This window comes from Grampus griseus (genome assembly GCF_964374135.1).
Source record: "Grampus griseus genome assembly, chromosome: 3".
In the NCBI taxonomy this organism is placed as follows: Eukaryota; Metazoa; Chordata; class Mammalia; order Artiodactyla; family Delphinidae; genus Grampus; species Grampus griseus.
Genome location: NC_139019.1, coordinates 152,094,805 through 152,114,301, shown reverse-complemented (window position 1 = coordinate 152,114,301; position 19,497 = coordinate 152,094,805). Strand labels below are relative to the sequence as shown.

At 53.9% G+C, this 19,497-nt stretch overlaps 1 protein-coding gene across 2 annotated transcripts; it reads left to right on the top strand.

The window, feature by feature from the left end:
- Window positions 1–569: 569 nt before the first annotated feature.
- On the top strand, window positions 570–19,433 carry CLTB (clathrin light chain B). Of its 2 annotated transcripts, none has more exons than XM_082651468.1 (5): window positions 570–959; window positions 5,974–6,020; window positions 13,016–13,091; window positions 13,353–13,464; window positions 18,977–19,433. In XM_082651468.1, exons 1-5 carry the CDS (start codon window positions 773–775, stop codon window positions 19,146–19,148), a joined length of 594 nt encoding a protein of 197 aa, XP_082507594.1. In that variant the 5' UTR covers window positions 570–772; the 3' UTR covers window positions 19,149–19,433. The 2 variants fall into 2 exon arrangements, with proteins under 2 accessions (XP_082507594.1, XP_082507593.1); XM_082651467.1 differs by having other exon boundaries at window positions 571–959; window positions 12,974–13,091.
- The last annotated feature ends 64 nt before the right edge of the window (window positions 19,434–19,497 follow it).

Below are 19,497 nucleotides of genomic sequence, written 5' to 3'. Positions count from 1 at the left end.
TAAGGGACCCAGCCTCCAAGTAGGGACCCAGTCAGGACACACAAACTCTGGCGGCCTGAGCTGAAGCCTCACCGAATGAAAGGAAGTGCTGAAGAAATGCACGGAAGCAACACGGCCTTGCGGGAAAGGCCCTGGACTGGCAGGAAAGATACAATAAAGCCGTGGAACTTACTGTCATTTCTCCAAGGCTCATGATAATGGGCTTCATAATACCCGCCTAGCTTAGGAGAAGAAACTTTTGCAGAATGAATCAGGAGCCAGGTTGCGCAGCGACCACCCCCTCGGTGCTCCCGAAGCCCGGGCTGCCAACCTGCGGTGGCCCTGTACACGCTATGGTCACTTTCTGCAGTCCGCTTCGCCTCTAGACCCTGCGGGAGCTGCGCCCTGTCCTGGTGTCCTGGAAATGCGTGCTGCTGGCCCGGAGCTGGGAGTGCGGCCCGGGCCTCTGGGCCCCTCGGGCTGCGCCGCCGTCCTGCTGCCGCCCTCCTGTGGCCGCTGTGAGGCGACCTCCGGCCGTCCTGCGGGCCTCCTCCCTCGGCCGGTGACATCACCGCATTCCCGTCCCGGCTCCTCCCGCCTGCAGCCGCAGTGACAGGCGAGCCGGGCCCGGTGGCGGAAAGAAAGTGCGGGGCCGCCGCGCCGAGCCTGTCCCCGCCGAGGCCGGCTTCCCCGGGCGGCTCGGGTGACAGTGTCGCGGCCGCCGGGCGCAGGGCGGGGCACGCGCCGGTCACAGCCGAGCGGCAGGCGGACGCTTCAGAGAGACGTGGGGAAAATGGCTGATGACTTTGGCTTCTTCTCGTCGACGGAGAGCGGGGCCCCCGAGGCGCCCGAGGAGGACCCGGCGGCTGCCTTCCTGGCCCAGCAGGAGAGTGAAATCGCGGGCATAGAGAATGACGAGGGCTTCGGGGCACCTGCTGGCAGCCAGGCGGCCCTCACGCAGCCGGGACCCGCGAATGGGGGTGAGTCAGCCTGGTGGCCTGGGGGTTGGGGGACCTGGGGCTCGCACCCGGGGTACCGGGTGGAGTGAACAGGGCCTGCTATGGCCAGCCAGGAGCAGGCCTGGGGCTAGTGTGTACCTGACCGGGACCTGGAGGAGATGCGGCGGGGACGGGGGGATCTTTTGGAGATCCCCATCTGAGGCCTTGCCTGGGGCTGTGGATCTGGTGGCTCCCAGGACAGAAATTGGTCGTGACATTTCATCCCCAAGCCAACTCCACTATTGCCTGGCTCTGGAATCCAACACAGCTCAGGCTTGAGCTTCCCAGTAGGCTGGCTGCCCCAGGCCGAGCCCTGCAGGTGTGGGCAGAACCCCAGATCTCCCTGCTCCTCAGAAGTAGCTCCCTCCTAACAGCTGGGAAAGCAGGGGACGCTGGGTGCTCCAAGAACTCACAGACCTTCCCTGGGGAACACCTGCCATCCTGCAGTCACTGGTCTAGGCACTTTTCTTACATTTAATCATTTCATATTCATTATTAAACCCATTTCAGAGATGGCAAAACCGAGGCTCAAAAGGTACACTACTGAAACAACTAGTAAGTGGCAGAGTGAGGACTCTAAATCATTTCTCTCTAACTCTAACCCTTTCCACCTGACCACACTGTCTTCCATATGCCAGGCTCTGAGTTAGACACCAGGGTGGGGGCAGGAGCACAGAGGGCTTCCGTCAGATGTGGTCCTGTCCTCCTGGGGTTTGTAGCTCAATGGTTTTCCAAAGGAGGTCCAGGACTCAGGATTTGGGGCCTGGTCCTTGCAGTACTGTGTTTATCAACAATGTTCCTGCTCTGGCTTTGCCTGAAAGGGCAATTTCTTAACGTATCTAGTAAAAAAGTAGATATCACTTTCATGGGTACCTCCAAAACAGCGCTTGCTTCTTGTTAATGTTGTCGTTTTGGTAGGAGTTTATGGGCCTGTTGGAATAAGTGGTACCTTACATATTTTTAAAAAATGTTTACAAGTAAGGACTCTTTTAGTCATGTTTGTATTCATTCAGCATTTACTGAGCACCTACTGTGTGCCAGGCCCAGTGGGGATACAGATATGAATAAGACAGTTCCTGTGGCTTGAGGAGCTTGAAGCATCTCTGTATCCTCTTGGTATGAGAAACATAACAAGCCTTTTGTAACATATAAGAAACTGGAGGCCCAGAGAGCCTGAATATCTTGCCCAAAGTCACACAGCCATGAGTGACAGATCTGGGACTTGATCCCAGGCTTCTCAACTGTGGGCTCCATGCTCTTTCAAATGCTGTGGCAGTCACCCTGGGAGGTGATGAGATGTAGAGGTAGGGAGGGGGGTCTTTTGCTACCCAACCAAGCCAGCAGTGGAGGACTTCTGAAGAAGCAGCAGCTCCTAGCACTTCAGCGGGACCCTCACACATCCCAGGGAATTCCTAGGAAATGTGAGCCCACGTTCATGTACCAGTATTCATTTGTCCACATCTTCCCCTTGAGACCACCAACTTCCCCAGTCGGGTTGGCCTGGGAGAGGCCCTGCTGGGAGAGCCAGTGTCAGAACCACCTAAGAGAGAAGCAGGTAGAAGTCAGGCAGAGGGCCGCAGAGGTGGCTGGGGGTTGAGCAGGCTGTGACCTCTCCCAGGACAATGGGGCTCCAGGGGTTTACAGCCTGGATGGGAGGTTCCCTCTCCGGCAGGGGTGGTGCACAGATTGGCCCCCAGACCTGAGGTGGCAGGGAGAGAAGCGGGGACGTGGCCCTCTGAGGGTCTCCCAGACTCACAACCAGTAAAGCTGCAAATGCTCAGCTGCTCTGCTGAGTGGGGCATGGGGATCCGGGAGGGGTTATGGGATGGCGGCTCAATAGGTGGCCAGATAGGATGGAATTGATCTGATCCTCCTAGGCCTAGACGGTGATGAGCAAGTAATCCCCCGAGACCAGTGATGAGTGCCAGAAGCCCAAATGAGGTGCGGAAAATGTGCCTTGGGCTGCTGGGAGCTGGGTGGAAGCTCCCGCAGCCAGCACCACTCATCACCACTGAGTCTCGTCTCTTAAATGATGCCCCTGTGCTGAGTGCACTGACGTTGGGCTCCCAGGGAAACTGTTTAGTGTAGGCCTGAGCCTGAGCCACTTTGAGTCTCTCCTCTGGGGCTGGAACTACGGCCAGCCTGAGCAATGGATACTTTGTTTCCATTCATCAGCCTTGGGTAGGGCCCAGGAGGTGTGTACATTTTCACACCCAGATTTCTAAGCACTCCACCTGGCTCTGACCCCGACTTGCCCAGTCATTTCCTGGCAAGTCCATTTCCCCTGATGGGCCTCAGTAACCTCCCAGGAATGTTCTGGACCCTTGTCTGCCCCCGTTCCAAAAGGGGTCAGGGATCTGAGAGAAGCAACACCCACAGGGTTATCCTTGGGACTCGTATCTGCCGTACTCCGGTTCTGCCGGCTTCGGACTATGGACACGTGATTATCAACGTGCCATGGGCTACTCATTGTGGGGACAGAGACTTTTAATTCTGTGTGTGGGTACGTGTGGATTCCCAAAGAGGTTAAGCCTCATTCCAGGAGAACACTCATGGGACTGAGAGACTGGGGCACAGAGACTTTCTGAAGGCCAGGGTGGGCACCTGTGGACAAGGAGCCTGAGGCTGGGACTGGTCGGGGAGGCAGGGCTGCAACTTCCCCTCCAGAAATGCCAGGTGCACAGACCAGCATCATCGTGAATGGACCCTGGTAACGTAAGGCCCTGGTAGAGGAGATGCCCCAGGAGAAGAAGCCACTTTGCAGAAGATGCTGCCACTAATTTAGGGGCCAGGCCACCCATGCAGAAGAAACCCCATCTGAATGAGTAGGGAGGGTGGCTGACAACGGTGGGTCAAAATCAATCAATGTTTGAATGTTTGGCTGTGCAAACAAAGTTGATTATAATCTATATCAGCTGGGCATTATTTCCATGGGATTAAGTATCCTTCTCTTCAGTCCCCAAGCTGAAAACACTGTCACCATTACTCACAGCTCTACCTGGCTGGTAAAGTGTACTTGTCCATCTGCGGTGATCTCGTGCAGCCTCCTGTGGGTCTTGGCTAAGAGGCACTGCAGTTTCTGAGAGTCCTCAGGCCTTGTAGATAACAGTGGGCCCCCAAAGAGCAATTCAGCTTCCATTTAGCCAAAACTGCTCACCCTTAGGAGCTGAATGGGGTACAGAGCCTTATAACGGAGTGAATGACCCGTGGGAGGTCACAGTAATCGCATAAGAGCGTGGGGGGTTCTGTACGATATTCTGGGATACCCCAGAGTTGAGACCTTCCATCAGCACCCAGGGAAGTAGGGGAAGTAGTAGAGGGCTTCCCAGAGGGGATGACTTGTGAGCTGGGCCTTGGAAAACAACTGGATCCCAAAGAACATTCTTTAGTGAGGGAAGCAGGAAGAAAGGTGTGGGATGCGGCATAGTGTGTTTGGGGAAGGAGGAAACCAGAATAGGGTTTGTGGGAGGGACTGGTGGGAAGTGAGGCAGGAAAAATGGGCAGGGCCAGATTGTAAAGATCCTCACGAGCTATGGGCCAAAGTTCAATGTACTCATTCAACAAATATTTATTGGGCTCCTATTATGTGTCAGGCACTGTTCTAGGTGCTGGATCCCAGCAGTGGACAAAACAAAGTCTCTGCCCTCCCAGAGGGCATTCAAGTGGGGAAGACAGATAAGCACATACAAAAATAAACATATCAGGCTGTGGTAGGTGCTACAGAGAAAATAACTGCCCAGGGGAGGAGGTAGGGGTGCTGGGGGATGAATGTCAGGGGTGGTCAGGGAAGGCCTCTAATAAGGCAGTGTTTGAGCAGCAGCTGAAGGGCGTGAGGCAGCAGTCCACATAGAAATGGGCAGGAGAGCTTTCTAGGGAGAGGGGACAGCACCTGCCAAGGCCCCAAGGAAGGAGCAGGCCCTATCGGCCACCATGGTCCACGGGAAGTGGATTTCCTTTTGGTTTGTGTTCATTATATTTTTAATTAGAGGAGTGACATAGGTAAGTGTATGCTTTTCAAAACGTCAACCTTGGCAGCTGGTTTGAAAGAGGTTTGGGAGAGGGTGAAGATGGAGGCAGGGAGGCCAGTGAGTGGACAAAAACCATTTATTCCTTCTTTCTTTAATGCACTGATTCATTTGCTTATTCAACAATTAGTTTCTGAGCGCGTCCTAAGTCACAGGTACCGTGCATGGCTCTGGGGAAGACAGCGGTGAGGATAATGGACACAGGCGTGCCCGTCCAGGTGCTTGCCACTAGCGGGACAGACAGGCCAAAGTAGTTGTACAGGTGGGCCAGGCTGGGGGCAGAGGGCGGAGGGCAACTTTGAGGATTCTTGTTGCAGCAGAAGCCACAGGAATTTGTGACTAACCAGATGTCAGGGAAAGGGACCGGGAGGAGTCACTGTTTAGGTGAGGGCAAAATCGACTCCTTCTGGGAGGGGCAGGAGGAGGAAAAGTAGGCCAGGTGCTGCCTGGTGGGGGCAGTGATTCCTGCTCTCTGAGGTGGAGCCATTGCTCAAGGCACCACAGGGACAGGCAGAGACCTGCAGGCCCCTCTTCCTGAGCCCTCTCAGACCCTGCCCTGAGCCTCCAGAGCCTCTGCCTGTTCACCAGGCACAAGCTCCACAGACAGTTGGGCCATTCCCAGCCGTGGCTGAGGGGAAATCAGTTTTGGGTAGGTGAGGACCTATTATTGGCTGGGTGACCTTGGGCAATCATGTAGCCTCTCTGAGCCTCAATTTGAGAATCTGTAAAATGGGTTGATAACAGCTTTGTCACAAGGCTATGGTGAAAATCAGAGGTCATATGGCTGTGAGAAGGCTTTGTGCACAGTCAAGGATTGAGCCCAGGTTATTTGCATATCCATTATGTGTGCGTGTAGGGCGGGGAGTCAATACGCACATGGACATATACAGAGGTTGCTTCGGGGGCTAATGTAAGACCCTGCTTGCTATAAGCTGAGCAATGAGTGATGCTGTCTTCTGTTCTCTTTCCAGCGGGTTCTGAGGACATGGGGACCACAGTCAATGGAGATGTGTATCAGGTAAGCAAGATTCTGTCGTAGCAGGGGAAGGGACCGACAGCCTGGGTCTCAGTAACTTTTGGCCCCCATCATGGGTAGGATTAGGGATTCAAGTTCTGTTCATTGGGATGGGAACATCAGAAAGATTTTGATGTGGTTCTTTTGGTCATGTAGGAGAAGGGGATGAAGAATAAGGACCACAGGGATCAATGGGGTGTTGCCTCAGGTTGCCCGTGATGATGTCCAGCTTCCAGAGGGAGAGATTAAGTGGCCTGCAGTGGCATGGACTAAAGGAAACACAGGGCCCAGCACACGTGTGTGCCATTGGTGGGAGGCTGAAGCCAGTGGTCATCTGCACCATGTCTGAGCATTTTAACTGGGTGAGCCTTGGACCCAGAGATTCCACTTCTCAGAATTTTCCCAAAGGAAATAGCTGGACAAGGACACCCAGATTCTTTGCAGGATTATTTATAATAGCAGACAAACTGGAAACAACCTAAGTGCCTAGTATTGAGGGCCTGGGTAGGTAAATTGGAAAACCATTCTGTTGTTAAAAAGAGCAGTCAGAGCTTTCTGTATTGACATGAAAAGATGCCTATAATATAGTAAATGGAAAAGCAGCTTGCAGAATAATATGCACAGTATGGTCCTGTTTTTTATTTTAGAAATATGTTTCCATGAAAGATCTGAAAGGATGTGTACCAACTGTTAACAGTGGTTAGCCCCGAGCTTGCGGGAGAAGGGGGGATAAGGAGAGGGCTTTCACTTTCACTGGATTGTCTTAAAATTCTTTGTAGTGATCCTATAACACACATGCGCACACACTCACCCCCCCCACAAAAAAACAGCTAGTAAAGATATTTCTAGTTAAATAGTGCTTCTCTCCACACTCACTTAACCCCCCTCCCTTCATACATACACAGTTCATTTTGAAAGTACTTAAAGAACTTGGACCACAAATAGCATCCCCAGGACCCCACAGATGCAACAGTCTTTACCCCCAACCTGCAGATACCTGGGTGGGGGCAAAACCTTCACTGGATAAACTTTAATTCCCACTGGACTGGCTCAAAGACCCTTGACTGCTGGGGCTGCAGCTGCAGGATCTCCTGAGCTCTGCTTCATTGAGGAGCTGGCCTCCTAAATCCTCAGGGAGAACAAACAATACTTTCTTATGTAAGAGAGATGGGCTGGTACCTTACACGGGGCAACTGGCCAAGTCCCATTTCTGGAAAATTACTCAACTACCAGCAAGCTAGAAAAGTCAGTCTCTAGGACTTTAAGGGCTTCGTGTCTCCCTGGGCCTGAGAGCACCAAATAAGCAGCATTGACGCCGGTACAGTTTGGCAGAGCATTGAGACTCAGGCTGCTCCTGTCCTGGGCACACTCAAAAGGACGTGGCCTGACCCAAAAGGTCTGTGTCCTAAAGTGGCCCTGGAGCTGGAGATACACTTGGGACCAGAGAAGTACCTAGAACACCATGAGCAGGATAATTTTCCCTTTCTATACATTAGGATCTTGAGGCCTTCTCCCTCCCTGCCCCAGGCCTCGCTTTGTATTTAATGGATCTGAGAAACCCTGGGCCTCCTCCGCAATCTCGGTGGGAACTCTTATTCTCCCTGCTACCAAGAATAACCCCAGCTATGTTTATCTGTAACTCATTTCACATCTGTGCCACGTTAGCATCCTAACAGGCAGGGGAGGGGTCACAGATGAGGCGAGTCACTCAGAAGCTTAGTGGCCAAGTTCAGGTTCATCTAGATCTCCTGCCCCTGATCTGGTGCCCTTTGTACCATCCCCTTGTTGCTGGAGCAGGCAGGCCACAGCCCCTGGCTGGCGGGTGGGAAGCCCCTGCAGACTTTTCTTCGGATGGAGCATAGAGCAGGGTCTGGCTTGTGCACCCCAGGCTTTCAAGGGTCCTGGGCAGAACTTTCCTGCTACCTTTCTTAATCTTTTCTGGAAGGCTATGGGCCACTAGGGGGTCCAACTGTGAACCTGGTCCCCAACAAGGCCTAAGGATAAGCCTGCATCCCCGTTGAGCTACTTAGAGGAATCAACAGCTCAGCTCAGCTTAGCTTTAGCTGGTCAATCCCACAGATTGGTTATGCCTCATCCTCCTGGCTGTCCCTGGAGTCACAGTACATGCTCGGCCAGCATGGCCCCCCGGAAGCCCTTGTGGTGGCATCCAGTGTCCAGCGGAGGGGTCCCTCGGGAGAGGAGTGCTGGGGAGCTGGGCTGAGAAAGCCTGGCCCTGACTGTAGCCTGTGGCCTTTTGGTCCACAGGACATTCCTGCCTGACCTCTTCCCTTTCGAGCTTGGGAGGGACTCAGAGCATTCCTGCAGCCCCTGGTGAGCCCTCCTGGGCTGCCAGCCCCCCTGGCGGCTGACCCGATTTCCTCACTGCGACAGTCAAGTGATTAAAGAGGAGCCCGGCTGTGGCCCTCCCGCCCTCACTGCTCACTGGCAGGGGCAGGGCAGGAAAATAAGTCCAGAGCAGCTGGAGAAGGGGAGTCAGCAAATAGCTTCTCAGGGCCTTGTCTGCTGGCAGCACCACTGTGTTCTTCCTGGTTGTGGTGATGGTACAGCGCAAGCCAGTCTGCTGGGGGCATGCCACGGGCAATGGTGAGCCCTGCAGCTCTGCCACCCATGCATGTGCATGTGCATGTCCGCTACAGGCTACAGGGGTCACAGGGCAGTTATCGCATTCAGGCCCCATTTTGCACCCCGAGTGGGATGTTGTCACTCCCATTTGACAGGTGACGAAACCTAAGGAGCGCAGGGAAGGGACTTCTTAAAGGTCGCGCATCCAGTGAGTCGCAGGAGGGGACTTAAAGCCCAGTCGCTCTGATGCTGTGTCCCCGTGCCCTCCACATCGCTTTGCAGGCAGCCCCTCATTCCTTCATTTAGTCAACTCGCATTCTGAGTGCCATGCGCTGTGCTCAGGGCCTCAGATGTAGAGGCAAATCCCATGGATGTTTGTCCTCGAAGAGCTCAAAGGACAGAGACCTGAAAGTCATGCAGGATGGCAAGGGCTTGGGTGTGGGGCTGGTCTCAAGAGTTCTTACTATGCGTCAGGCACCACCCAAAAGCTTTATGTGGATTAACTCATTTCATCCTCCCAACACCCCTACGATGTAGGTTCTGTCATTATCCCCATTTTACAGATGAGGAGGAGGATGCACAGGGAGGTTTAATAGCTCTGGTTGCACAGCAGGGAAGAGCTGGGACCTGAACCAGGCTCAGGCGCCAGACGCTGCACTGAAGTCAGAGAGTGTGACAGGGACGGATGTTGGAAGTGGGTTCCAGGCTGCCCAGGGGCATGTGGGTGGTCCTGGCTAGGGGAACAGCATGTGCAAAGGCACAGAGGATAAGATACGCATTCTGGGGCTTGCCTGGAGCCTGGCACCTGCTGCAGAGAAGGGTGTGCTGGGGGAACCTGAAGAGACCATGGGTGCAGGGCTGCTGTGCCCGCAGGCAGAAGGGACGCGGGTTGGGGGGGCGGGCACAGCTCCCAGCCAGAGCCTGTTACTAGGCTGTGCTGGTGGAGGACGCGGGCCCAGCTTGGCCAGGCTTTGTGCCCAGGGCCGGGGCACAGCATGCTTGGACCACACTGAGCAGTGCCCCTGGATGTGCAGTGCAGCTGCTCTAGGCTCTGCGCTCCCCCCGCCCCAGAGAAGCCCCAGGGACTCTCAAGCTGCTCCTACACCCAGACTGCTCCTACGCGGGGCGCTGTGGCGGGCTGCGGCAGAGGAGTTTGGATGGAGTCAGACAACCTGCGCTTCATTTCTGGCTTTTCCCAGCCGGACGGCTTTGGACTAGTTACTGCCCTGAGCTGGATTTCTCATTTGTGAAATTGGGATTAGAAGCCCTGCACTGCTGCCTCCGCAGGTCTGTTGAGAAAAGTGCTCTGTAGCCCTGGAAGCTGCTTCTAAATCCCTGACCTAGCCACTGAGTGAGCCAAGTGGGGTGCGTGTGTGGGTGTGAGAGAGACAGACGGGGAATGGGGCGTGGGGCAGTGGGAGGAGGGGGTGCAGTCTCTAATCTTGGGATGGTAGACTTATCAGGGAGACCAAAATCACGTGACACAGAAGTAACTTTGGTCCCTATTGGCTATGTATGGACACACGTGTGGCTATGTGTGACACTCAGGAATTCAGTTTGAATTCTGGCCCTGCCAGTTCCTGGCCAGGTGACCCTGGGACTTCGGAGCTAGACTTTTCCTACCTGTAAAACAAAGATAATGAAACCCACCATGTAGGGTTGTAAAGACCAAAGGGAACCATTTAATTGCAAGTTCTCTGCCAGTTTTAAAACGCTGTAACCTGTGAGTCTTAATTTTGGGGCAGTCTTGATGGAGATGGTGGGTCCTGAAGGACACCATGGGATGACTTTTACCCAGAGGACCCCCTCCAGCCCACCTCTCCCACCCCATCTGCTCCACACCTGGTAGCATCTCTGTACTCAGATGTTTGCAAAGGCACCAGCCTCATGTGGTCCTTAAGCGGCCAGCTCTTGGTCTGAAATGCCCTTTCCCTATCTCTTCCCAGCCTACTCTGCTCCCAGGCTAGAAAGGTCATGCCCTCCCTTGTCCCCACTCTTTTCATGACCCGTGTTATGCATGTACCCCAGCTATGGTCCTCATTTGTGAGGGACTCCCTCTGCAAGCTCCCGGATGAAGGGCTGTCTCGTTCATCCCTGACCCCAAGCCTGAACATCTGTTAATTCATTCAAGTAATGTTCTTGAAATCCTCCTACAGCCAGGCCCTCCATGTTCTACATACTATAAAGAGACAGGCAGTCTCTGTCCTCATGGAATTCCCTTACTGGGGGGCGGGGTAGGGTGGGGTGGGGTGGGCAGATAGTAAACATGTTAACAAACCAGGCTTTTAAGATATCCTGAGTGCCAAGAAGAAATAAAATGTAGCACCTGGATAAACACGTAGAAAGTAAAAGTAACTGCATTTGTCTGCAGATGGGACAGTCTATAGGATTGGGCAGAGGTCCTGGTAGCCTAGCCTCAGGACAGGGCTGTTCCCAGAACTGGAAAGGTACATCCGTGATCAACTCGTGTTGTCCAGATTAGGGCCCTGGAAAGGCCCCTCGAGATGTCTTGAGAGACTCTCTCAGTTGAAGTGTAATGCTGGGCAGGAAAGAGGAATAAGGACAGCGCCCCAACTGCCCCACCCAAGGGTGGGCCTGATCCAAGGAGCCAGGCTGCACCTCTCCGCCCTGGGCCTGCCCTTCCTTCTCCCCAAAGACAGCTGGAGATACAGCCCTGATGTTCCATCTGCGTGCTCCTTCGCCCTGCTGCTCACAGTCCCTTGGGCAGACGCTTACCCAGCCCTTCTTCTGAACCGGGCACATGCTGGCCCCGGGGGGGATCTTCATCCACATGGCCACTGCTTACTGAGCACCAGCTGTATGCCCACAGCAGGCACCACTGGACAGATGTTGTTGGGTGGGGAGAAGATACGCTGGTACTCGTGACAGTTTTAATGAGTGCTTGCAGGAGGAGCACAGGGAGCAATAAAAAGATGGGACAGGAGTTCAGAGGCTATAAACAAGGTCCTGTCCTGCCCACTGGGAGCTCATGGTCCAGCGGGGAGACACCTGCAGTAGAAGGTGAGGGTGTGACAAGAAGCACAGAGAGGACAGGGTGTGAAATCTGTTTTGGGGCTGGGAAATATCCCAGAGCTGGTGACCTCTGAGCTGGAAACTTGTGGGGTGGAATAAGATTTCATCAGCCAGAGAAAGGAGGGAAGACAACTGAAGGCGAAAAGCACAAAGGAGACGAAAACGGGCAGCATGGGCGTGTGGGATGTGTGCAGACAGGAATGCACGGGGCGGACAGAGCACCAGAGTGGGCGTGCCAGGAGATGGGGCTGGATCATAAAGTCTCCAGCTTTGCGAGACCAGAGGGGAGCCCCATCCTTGCTGGGCTGAGCTCTCAGCCTGCAATGCTTCAAGTCACCACCCTGGCAGGTGGCGTGGAGAACTGGGCAGAGCCCTGGCTTGGGAGCCAGAGGACTGGACTCTGGCCCTGCTTCTGCCACTGTGTTGTGCCATCTCTCCTGGCCTCAGTTTCCTCCCCTATAAAATGGGAATTAATAATAATAATAATTCTAGCTACCATTTACTGAGCCATCACTCCATGCCAGGCACTCTTGTAAATGTCTTATAAATATTGTTGCATCAAATCCTCACAACTAGCTCTTAGAGGTACTTTTATTACTATTCTCACTTCAGATGAGAAAACTGAGGCCAGGCAAGGTTGAGCAACTTACCTGGGCTACACACATATATAGCAGGCAGTAGAGGTGGGATTTGAACCCAGATGGTCCAGCTGCAGAGTCTGAGTTTTTCATCACTGTACAGTCGTAGCCATGGCCACCCTGCCTATCTCAGGGCTGCTCGTTCACTCAGCAAATAGTTACTGAGTACCTGCTACATGCCAGGCACTGTGCTAGATGCTGCGGACACAGCAGTGAACAGGACAGGCAAGGTCCCTGTTGCCACAAGGGTGACATTCTGATGGAGGAGACAGACAATGGACAACTAAGCATATTATAAAGTGAGGCCATTTGGGACTGTGTTATTTGGTAAATAAAACTAATAGGGCAGGGCTTTAATGATAGAAACACAGGGAACTCTCTGAGTGCCAAGAAGCGTTTGAAGTTCTTTACACTTTTTTAACTCATTTCATCCTCATATTAACCCTGTGGGGTGGGTGCTATTTTGTAGCCCATTTTATGATGAGAAAAGTGAGGCACAGAGAGGTTGAGTAACTTGCCCACGGTCACACAAGGAGCAGAATTACTGGCAGAGGGCACAGCAAGTGCAAAGGCAGGGTACAGTCCCAGGAGACAGTGGGTATGAGGTGGTTTGAGATGTGAGGGGGTGTCCTGGTACTCAGGCGCCAGACACAGAGGGGCAGGTGGACAGGCTGGGTACACTGCCGTGTGTTTGTGTCCTAGGAGGCTAACGGTCCAGCTGATGGCTATGCTGCAATTGCCCAGGTCGACAGGCTGACGCAGGAACCCGAGAGCATCCGCAAATGGAGAGAGGAGCAGCGGAAACGGCTGCAAGAGCTGGGTGAGGGCAGGGCTGAGTGTGCAAGCTGGGCTGGTCCCCCTGGCCCCGGGCTCCCCACTGGGTTGGCTCTCTGGGACACGGTCGGGTGGGGAAGCCTTAGGCTATATGGGGCCCTGCCCCACCTTAATGTGGGATTGGCTGAGGATGGACCCAGGGCTGCCTGCCGGGGCCGAGGGGAGAAGCAGCAGCCAGAAGCACAGCCAGCTGTGCCTCACATCCCTCCTGGAAAGCTCCTGTTCATTCACCTGTTGTGGGTTGCAGATGCTGCCTCCAAAGTGATGGAACAGGAGTGGCGGGAGAAGGCCAAGAAGGACCTGGAGGAATGGAACCAGCGCCAGAGTGAACAAGTTGAGAAGAACAAGATCAACAACCGGTGAGAGGAGCTGTGAGGGTGCGAGGGGACTGTAGGGTCATGAGGGAACTATGGGGACATGAGAGGACCTACAGGGATATGAGGAGCTATGGGGACATGAGAGGACCTATGGGGACATGAGAGGACCTACAGGGATATGAGGAGCTATTGGGGACATAAGAGGACCTATGGGGACACGAGAGGACCTATGGGGCATGAGAGGACCTATGGGGACATGAGAGGACCTATGGGGCATGAGAGGACCTATGGGGACATGAGAGGACCTACAGGGATATGAGGAGCTATGGGGACATAAGAGGACCTATGGTGACATGAGAGGACTGATGGGGACATGAGAGGACCTATGGGGACATGAGAGGACCTATGGGGACATGAGAGGACCTATGGGGACGTGAGAGGACCTACAGGGATATGAGGAGCTATGGGGACATAAGAGGACCTATGATGACATGAGAGGACTGATGGGGACATGAGAGGACCTATGGGGACATGAGAGGACCTACAGGGATATGAGGAGCTATGGGGACATAAGAGGACCTATGGTGACATGAGAGGACTGATGGGGACATGAGAGGGCCTATGGGGACATGAGAGGACCTATGGGGACGTGAGAGGACCTACAGGGATATGAGGAGCTATGGGGACATAAGAGGACCTATGATGACATGAGAGGACTGATGGGGACATGAGAGGACCTATGGGGACATGAGAGGACCTACAGGGATATGAGGAGCTATGGGGACATAAGAGGACCTATGGTGACATGAGAGGACTGATGGGGACATGAGAGGGCCTATGGGGACATGATAGGACCTATGGGGACATGAGAGGACCTATGGGGACGTGAGAGGACCTACAGGAATATGAGGAGTTATGGGGACATAAGAGGACCTATGGTGACACGAGAGGACTGATGGGGACAATGAGAGGAACTATGGTGGGGGGACTGTCTTGAGGATGGGTGATTTGGTGGCAAGAACGCGGAGGAAGGAGAAGCCGAACCCACAATGATGTTTCCTCAGTGGCCTGTGGAACTCAGTGTGCTGAGCTCTGCAGAGCTGGTATGCCGTTAAGCTCTGACCTCCTCACCACGACAGACAAAAGTGAGTCTGCCAGTAAGCAGACGAGGTCCTGGGACCCAGTGGGATGTAAGCCAGGCCGTCCTGGAGCCCAGTGGCCAACAGCTCGACCTGGGCCCCCTGTGGCCATGGTTATCATGACAGAGAACACAGGCCTGGCAGGAAGGGAAGAACCAAGCCGTGTGCAGGCTTTTATTGCTTATAGAAATGATAATGCTTCGACCCAGAAGTGGCTAAAGAATAAAGGGAAGTTAGTGGCCTATATAACTGGAAAGGCCAGGGGTAAGGGCTGCAGACCCAGTGGACTCAGGCACTGAAACAAAGTTCGTCAGTGCTCACTTTTACTGTCTCTCGGTCTGCTTTCCCCTACGTGGCCTTCACTCTTGGGCACACACCCCTGGGATGGGGGCAAAGGTGGCCACTAGCAGCTCCAGGCTTCTGCTCGATTTTCTTGGCAACTTCAGTGAAAATAAGCCTCTTGCTCCCAACAGCTCTAGCTGAAGTCCTCCACCTGACCTTCATTGGTCTGGTGTGGGTCACGTGCCCACCCCAGGCCCAGTGATTGTCTCGGGGGAGGGACTCTCCCATAGACCCAGCTTGGTCGATAGTCCCATTACTTGGGTTGTGCATGGGGTCCGGTCCCACCCAAACCACAGGGACTGAGTGGGGGCAGCTGATGCTTCAAAGGACAATCAGGATGCCCTTCCTGGAAGAAGGGGGACAGATGTTGGTCAGGAAAGATAGCAGAGGCCCACCGGAGAATACCTTGCAGAAATGGTCTCAGACTAGAGACTGCCAGCAGCCCCTACCTCTGAGGCTGTGCACTTCAAGGTACAAGACTTGCCAGAAAGGAAAAGGCTGGCTCTGGGAAGCCACCAGCTGGAAGCTACTGCATGCCAGGCCCTGGGCCGAGCACTGCGGAGGCCGAGCTGAGAAGGACGCAGTCTGTGTCCTCAAAGAGCAGAGGAGGGAAACACACGGGTACAGCTGAACTCAGTAGTAGGGCCCTCTGCAGGAAAGCTGTGGAAGCAAGGGATGTGGGTGGCGGAGGGACCTCTGTGTCTAGGGACCTGGGCTTTGGAAGGTGGCTAGGAGTTCACCAGGAGAAAGAGGACAGGGGGTGGGGGAGGGTATTCTAGACTAGGGAACAGCATGATACGAAAGAAAGGACGTTGTGCTTGGGCACCAGGGAGTGGCGGGAGACAGGGCCGGAATGAGGGCTCCCATGTGCAGGGCCTCGGAGGCGAGGGGCGGGCAGACACAGGCGGTGGGGAGCCACTGAAGGTTTGTAAACAGGGGGACTAATATGATAGGGCTGAGTTTTAGAAAAGGCCACCCACTCGGGTGGGTGGAGGATCCCTGCTCTCCTCTCAGGACTGTGGAGAGTTGCTGAGCCTTCCAGAACTATGCTTCCTAACACGTCTCCAACTGGAGGTACTAACGCTGTCTCTCTTTCTCTTTAACCCTCTGCCTGTCTGTCCATCTTGCCATCCCGTCTTCCCCCACCTAACCCCCTTCCCTCAAGGATCGCCGACAAAGCATTCTACCAGCAGCCAGATGCTGATATCATCGGCTACGTGTACGTGTCTCCTTTGCTCCTCTGCAAGGGCCTGTGTGTGGCTGGCAGTTTCTTGAGTCTCCCCCTTGTGGGGTATAAATGAGTATGGCTGGGCCTGGGGCAATGATCAGAGCAGGAGGTGAGCCCGAGGGGTAGGTACAGGCACCAACCCTCACCTCCATCTCTCCAGCAAATGTTTATTGAGCATCGACAGCTTTGCTAAAATCCAGGCAAAGAAAAGAAAGGAATGTCCGGCCATCCCCAGGTGAGAGAGGCAAAGGGCAAAGCAGCCCAACTCCCTCCTTTTGAGATGCCTCTTGGAGGGGGGAGGTGGCGTGAGTCTTCTATTGAACAAACAAACATTGAGGGCTGGTACTAGAGGTATAAAGAATGCACAGCCATTCCCTGCTCCTGCCCACAAGTGCACTGCTCCTCCTTAGAACTTCAGCCTGAATTTGGTCATGAGCCCCTGTCCAGACCACCAGTGGTTCCCTTTCACGTGTTTCTGCTTTGAGGTCTAGTTGGTCCTGTGCCTGATCCAGACCAGAGATGGCAGAGATTTCCTCTTATGCCGCCCCGCTGGCTGGTAGTGACAGCCTGGACAGTGTGCTGGGGATTGTGAAGCTGAAGAAAATAATGCAGTGATGAATGTGTGATGATTGCCACGTGTGTATGTGCCAAATATTTGCTGTTCCTTGCTCTGGATACGCCCTTGGCAGGCCTCTGACACTGTCTGGGCTAACGCTTCTCTCACAGATCATGGGACACACAGCTTTCCACTCCTTCCTTCCGTCCACTCTCCCATCTGTCCAGTGCCAGTCTCTGGTCAGACAGGAGTAAGACACACATGGTCTGTCCCCCCAAGTTGCTCATGATCAAGAGTGTGTTGTGATAAGAGCCACATGCAAGGACACAGTGGGCTCAGGGAGAGCCCAGGCAGGCTTCAGAGGTCAGAGTCCACCGGCCCTTAAAGTGTGAGAAGGAGTGTGCTGGGTGGGGAGGGTGAGAAGGGAATGGCATCCTAGGTGGGAAGCTGCTGGGGCAAAGGCGATGAGATGGGAAATATCTAGCGGCCTGCAGCGCCTGGAGCGGTGGGAATGGGGAGAGAAGGTCAGTTTGGAGCCAGCTGCAAAAAGCCTGTCGTGAGATGTTAAAAAGCTCAGACTTGATCCTGAAGGCAGCGGGGAGCCATGGGAGGTTTCAAGCAGGAGAGTGGGGATGGAAGAAGGGCATCGGCGCTGAGGAATACCACAGGGCGTTCAGTGCTCCTGTTGCACCCGAAGAAATGGTCCAAGGAGCACCCAAGGGAGTCCTGAAGAGAGGAATAGTCTAGACCAGCGCTTCTCAGTCTTCCATGTGCCTATGAATCACCAGGGCCTCTTGTCAAAATGGAGATTCTGATTCAGAAGGACTGAGGTGAGGCCATGATTCTGCATTTACAACAAGCTCCATGGTGATGCCGGTGCTGCTGGACCATGAACCCCACTTTGAGCAACAAGGTTAGAGGCAAGCCTCTTGACCCAGAAGAGAGAGCTCCTAGGATCCCTCCCCTCAGCCCCACTGGTCAGCCAATGACACACAGCACCTTACATTTTCTCAAGCCTACACACACCTGCTACGTTGTTTGATTCTCAGGCCAGTGAGACAGATCAGCAAGGTGGAGGCACTGATCCTCCCTTCCCAGGTTAGGAAATAAGCACACACCAGGGAAGCAAGATCACTAGCGAGGGGCCGGGTCACCTGATCTGGGGCTGGCTCATCCTGAGCCATTGGGGATCACGTGGAGAGCTCCCTGCCATCAGTCAGTGCCTGGCATGTGGCAGAACTGGTCCTGCTTGAGATGCAGGGGGCTTCTAAGGAGAAAGGGGCTTTAGGGACACTTGTTGGCGAAACAGGACAGAGACCCAGCCCTCCCCCCCCAGAATCCCTCATTGCTTTTCTCTTAATGACTCGCATGTTTAGGTTTTGTCCACTAAACTACATTTATTATACTTTGTTTCCCCATTGTTCTTTAATCAGTGGCTTCTGTAACTGTCAGCCAGAACTTCTGATGAAAAACCCACCAGTTTCCATCCTAATTTGATTCCAATCAAAGGCAAAGACTCCAGTGGAGCATTCCTCAGGCTGTGGCGCCAAAGAGATAATAGTCATTTGGGGCTAAAAAGAGTTCTGTAGTCAAGTATGCTTGGGATATGGCAGATTCTATATCCATCGTGTACTCACATTCGTGGTGCACATAAGCACATTAAAGCCTTTGCAAGTCTTGTTTTGAAGATCTTCTTTAACTGATTCTTCTATACATTTTTGACCACAGCTCTTTTCTAAAGAACAGTTGTAGGGTCCACAGAACCCCGAGGCAATGCTGAACCAGAGACTTCAGCTAGGTGGTTAGTCAATGTCCTGCTTAGTTTTTGGAAATGTTGAAAATAGCTGAGATACTGCATTAGTTCCTCCAAGGGCCTTTAGGTGTCAGGAGACCCAGTTTGGGAACTCTTGATAGAGAGGTAATGAACAGACAGTGCTGGGGCAGGGGTAGGAGGCTACTTGAGCTACAGTGGCAAGGGAAGACCTTTCTGAGGAGGTAAGGCCTGCACTCAGACCTGAATTACAAGAAGCAACAAGCCATGAACAGGTCTGGGGGAAGAGGTGACCGCAAGTACAAAGGCCCTGAGGTTGGACCAAACTAGGCTTCCTCTGATGGCAAGGCTGTTCCTGGGGGCCTGAGGTCAGAAGGCCCAGGGCTGGGGAGGAGACGTCTAGACAAAGGACCCCAGAGTAGGCTGGACAAAGCAGCCTTGCTCAGTGGGAGCAGCGCATCACTGATTAAGGGGAAAGGCAGACAGCTATGAAATCTCTGTCCTATCTCCACCTGCAGGGCATCTGAGGAGGCTTTTGTGAAGGAATCCAAGGAGGAGACCCCAGGCACAGAGTGGGAGAAGGTGGCCCAGCTGTGTGACTTCAACCCCAAGAGCAGCAAGCAGTGCAAAGACGTGTCCCGCCTGCGCTCGGTGCTCATGTCCCTGAAGCAGACGCCGCTGTCCCGCTAGGAGCCTGCCACCAACATGGCCGCCATACAGGGGTTGGGCCGGGCAGAGGAGGAGCAGCTGCTTTGGCCAGGGGGGAAATGCCTCCAGCAGCTGCTACACAGCCTATTCCGTTCCTCGCCATCTCCCGGGGCCGGGAAGGGGAACCCTCACCCCTCTCAACTGTCATTCCCTCACGGCCCTACGGCCCAGCCCCTCACATCTCCTCTCAGTCCACAAAATTGTGACTGTCCCTCCTGATGTATTTTTTTTTTCTTGGCTTAAAGGGTGTGTTGTTAACTCTTTTTACACTTATTTCATTCTCATTTCTCTGGAAGCCACAAACTGGTGTCAGGGCTGTTTGTGCTTAGAA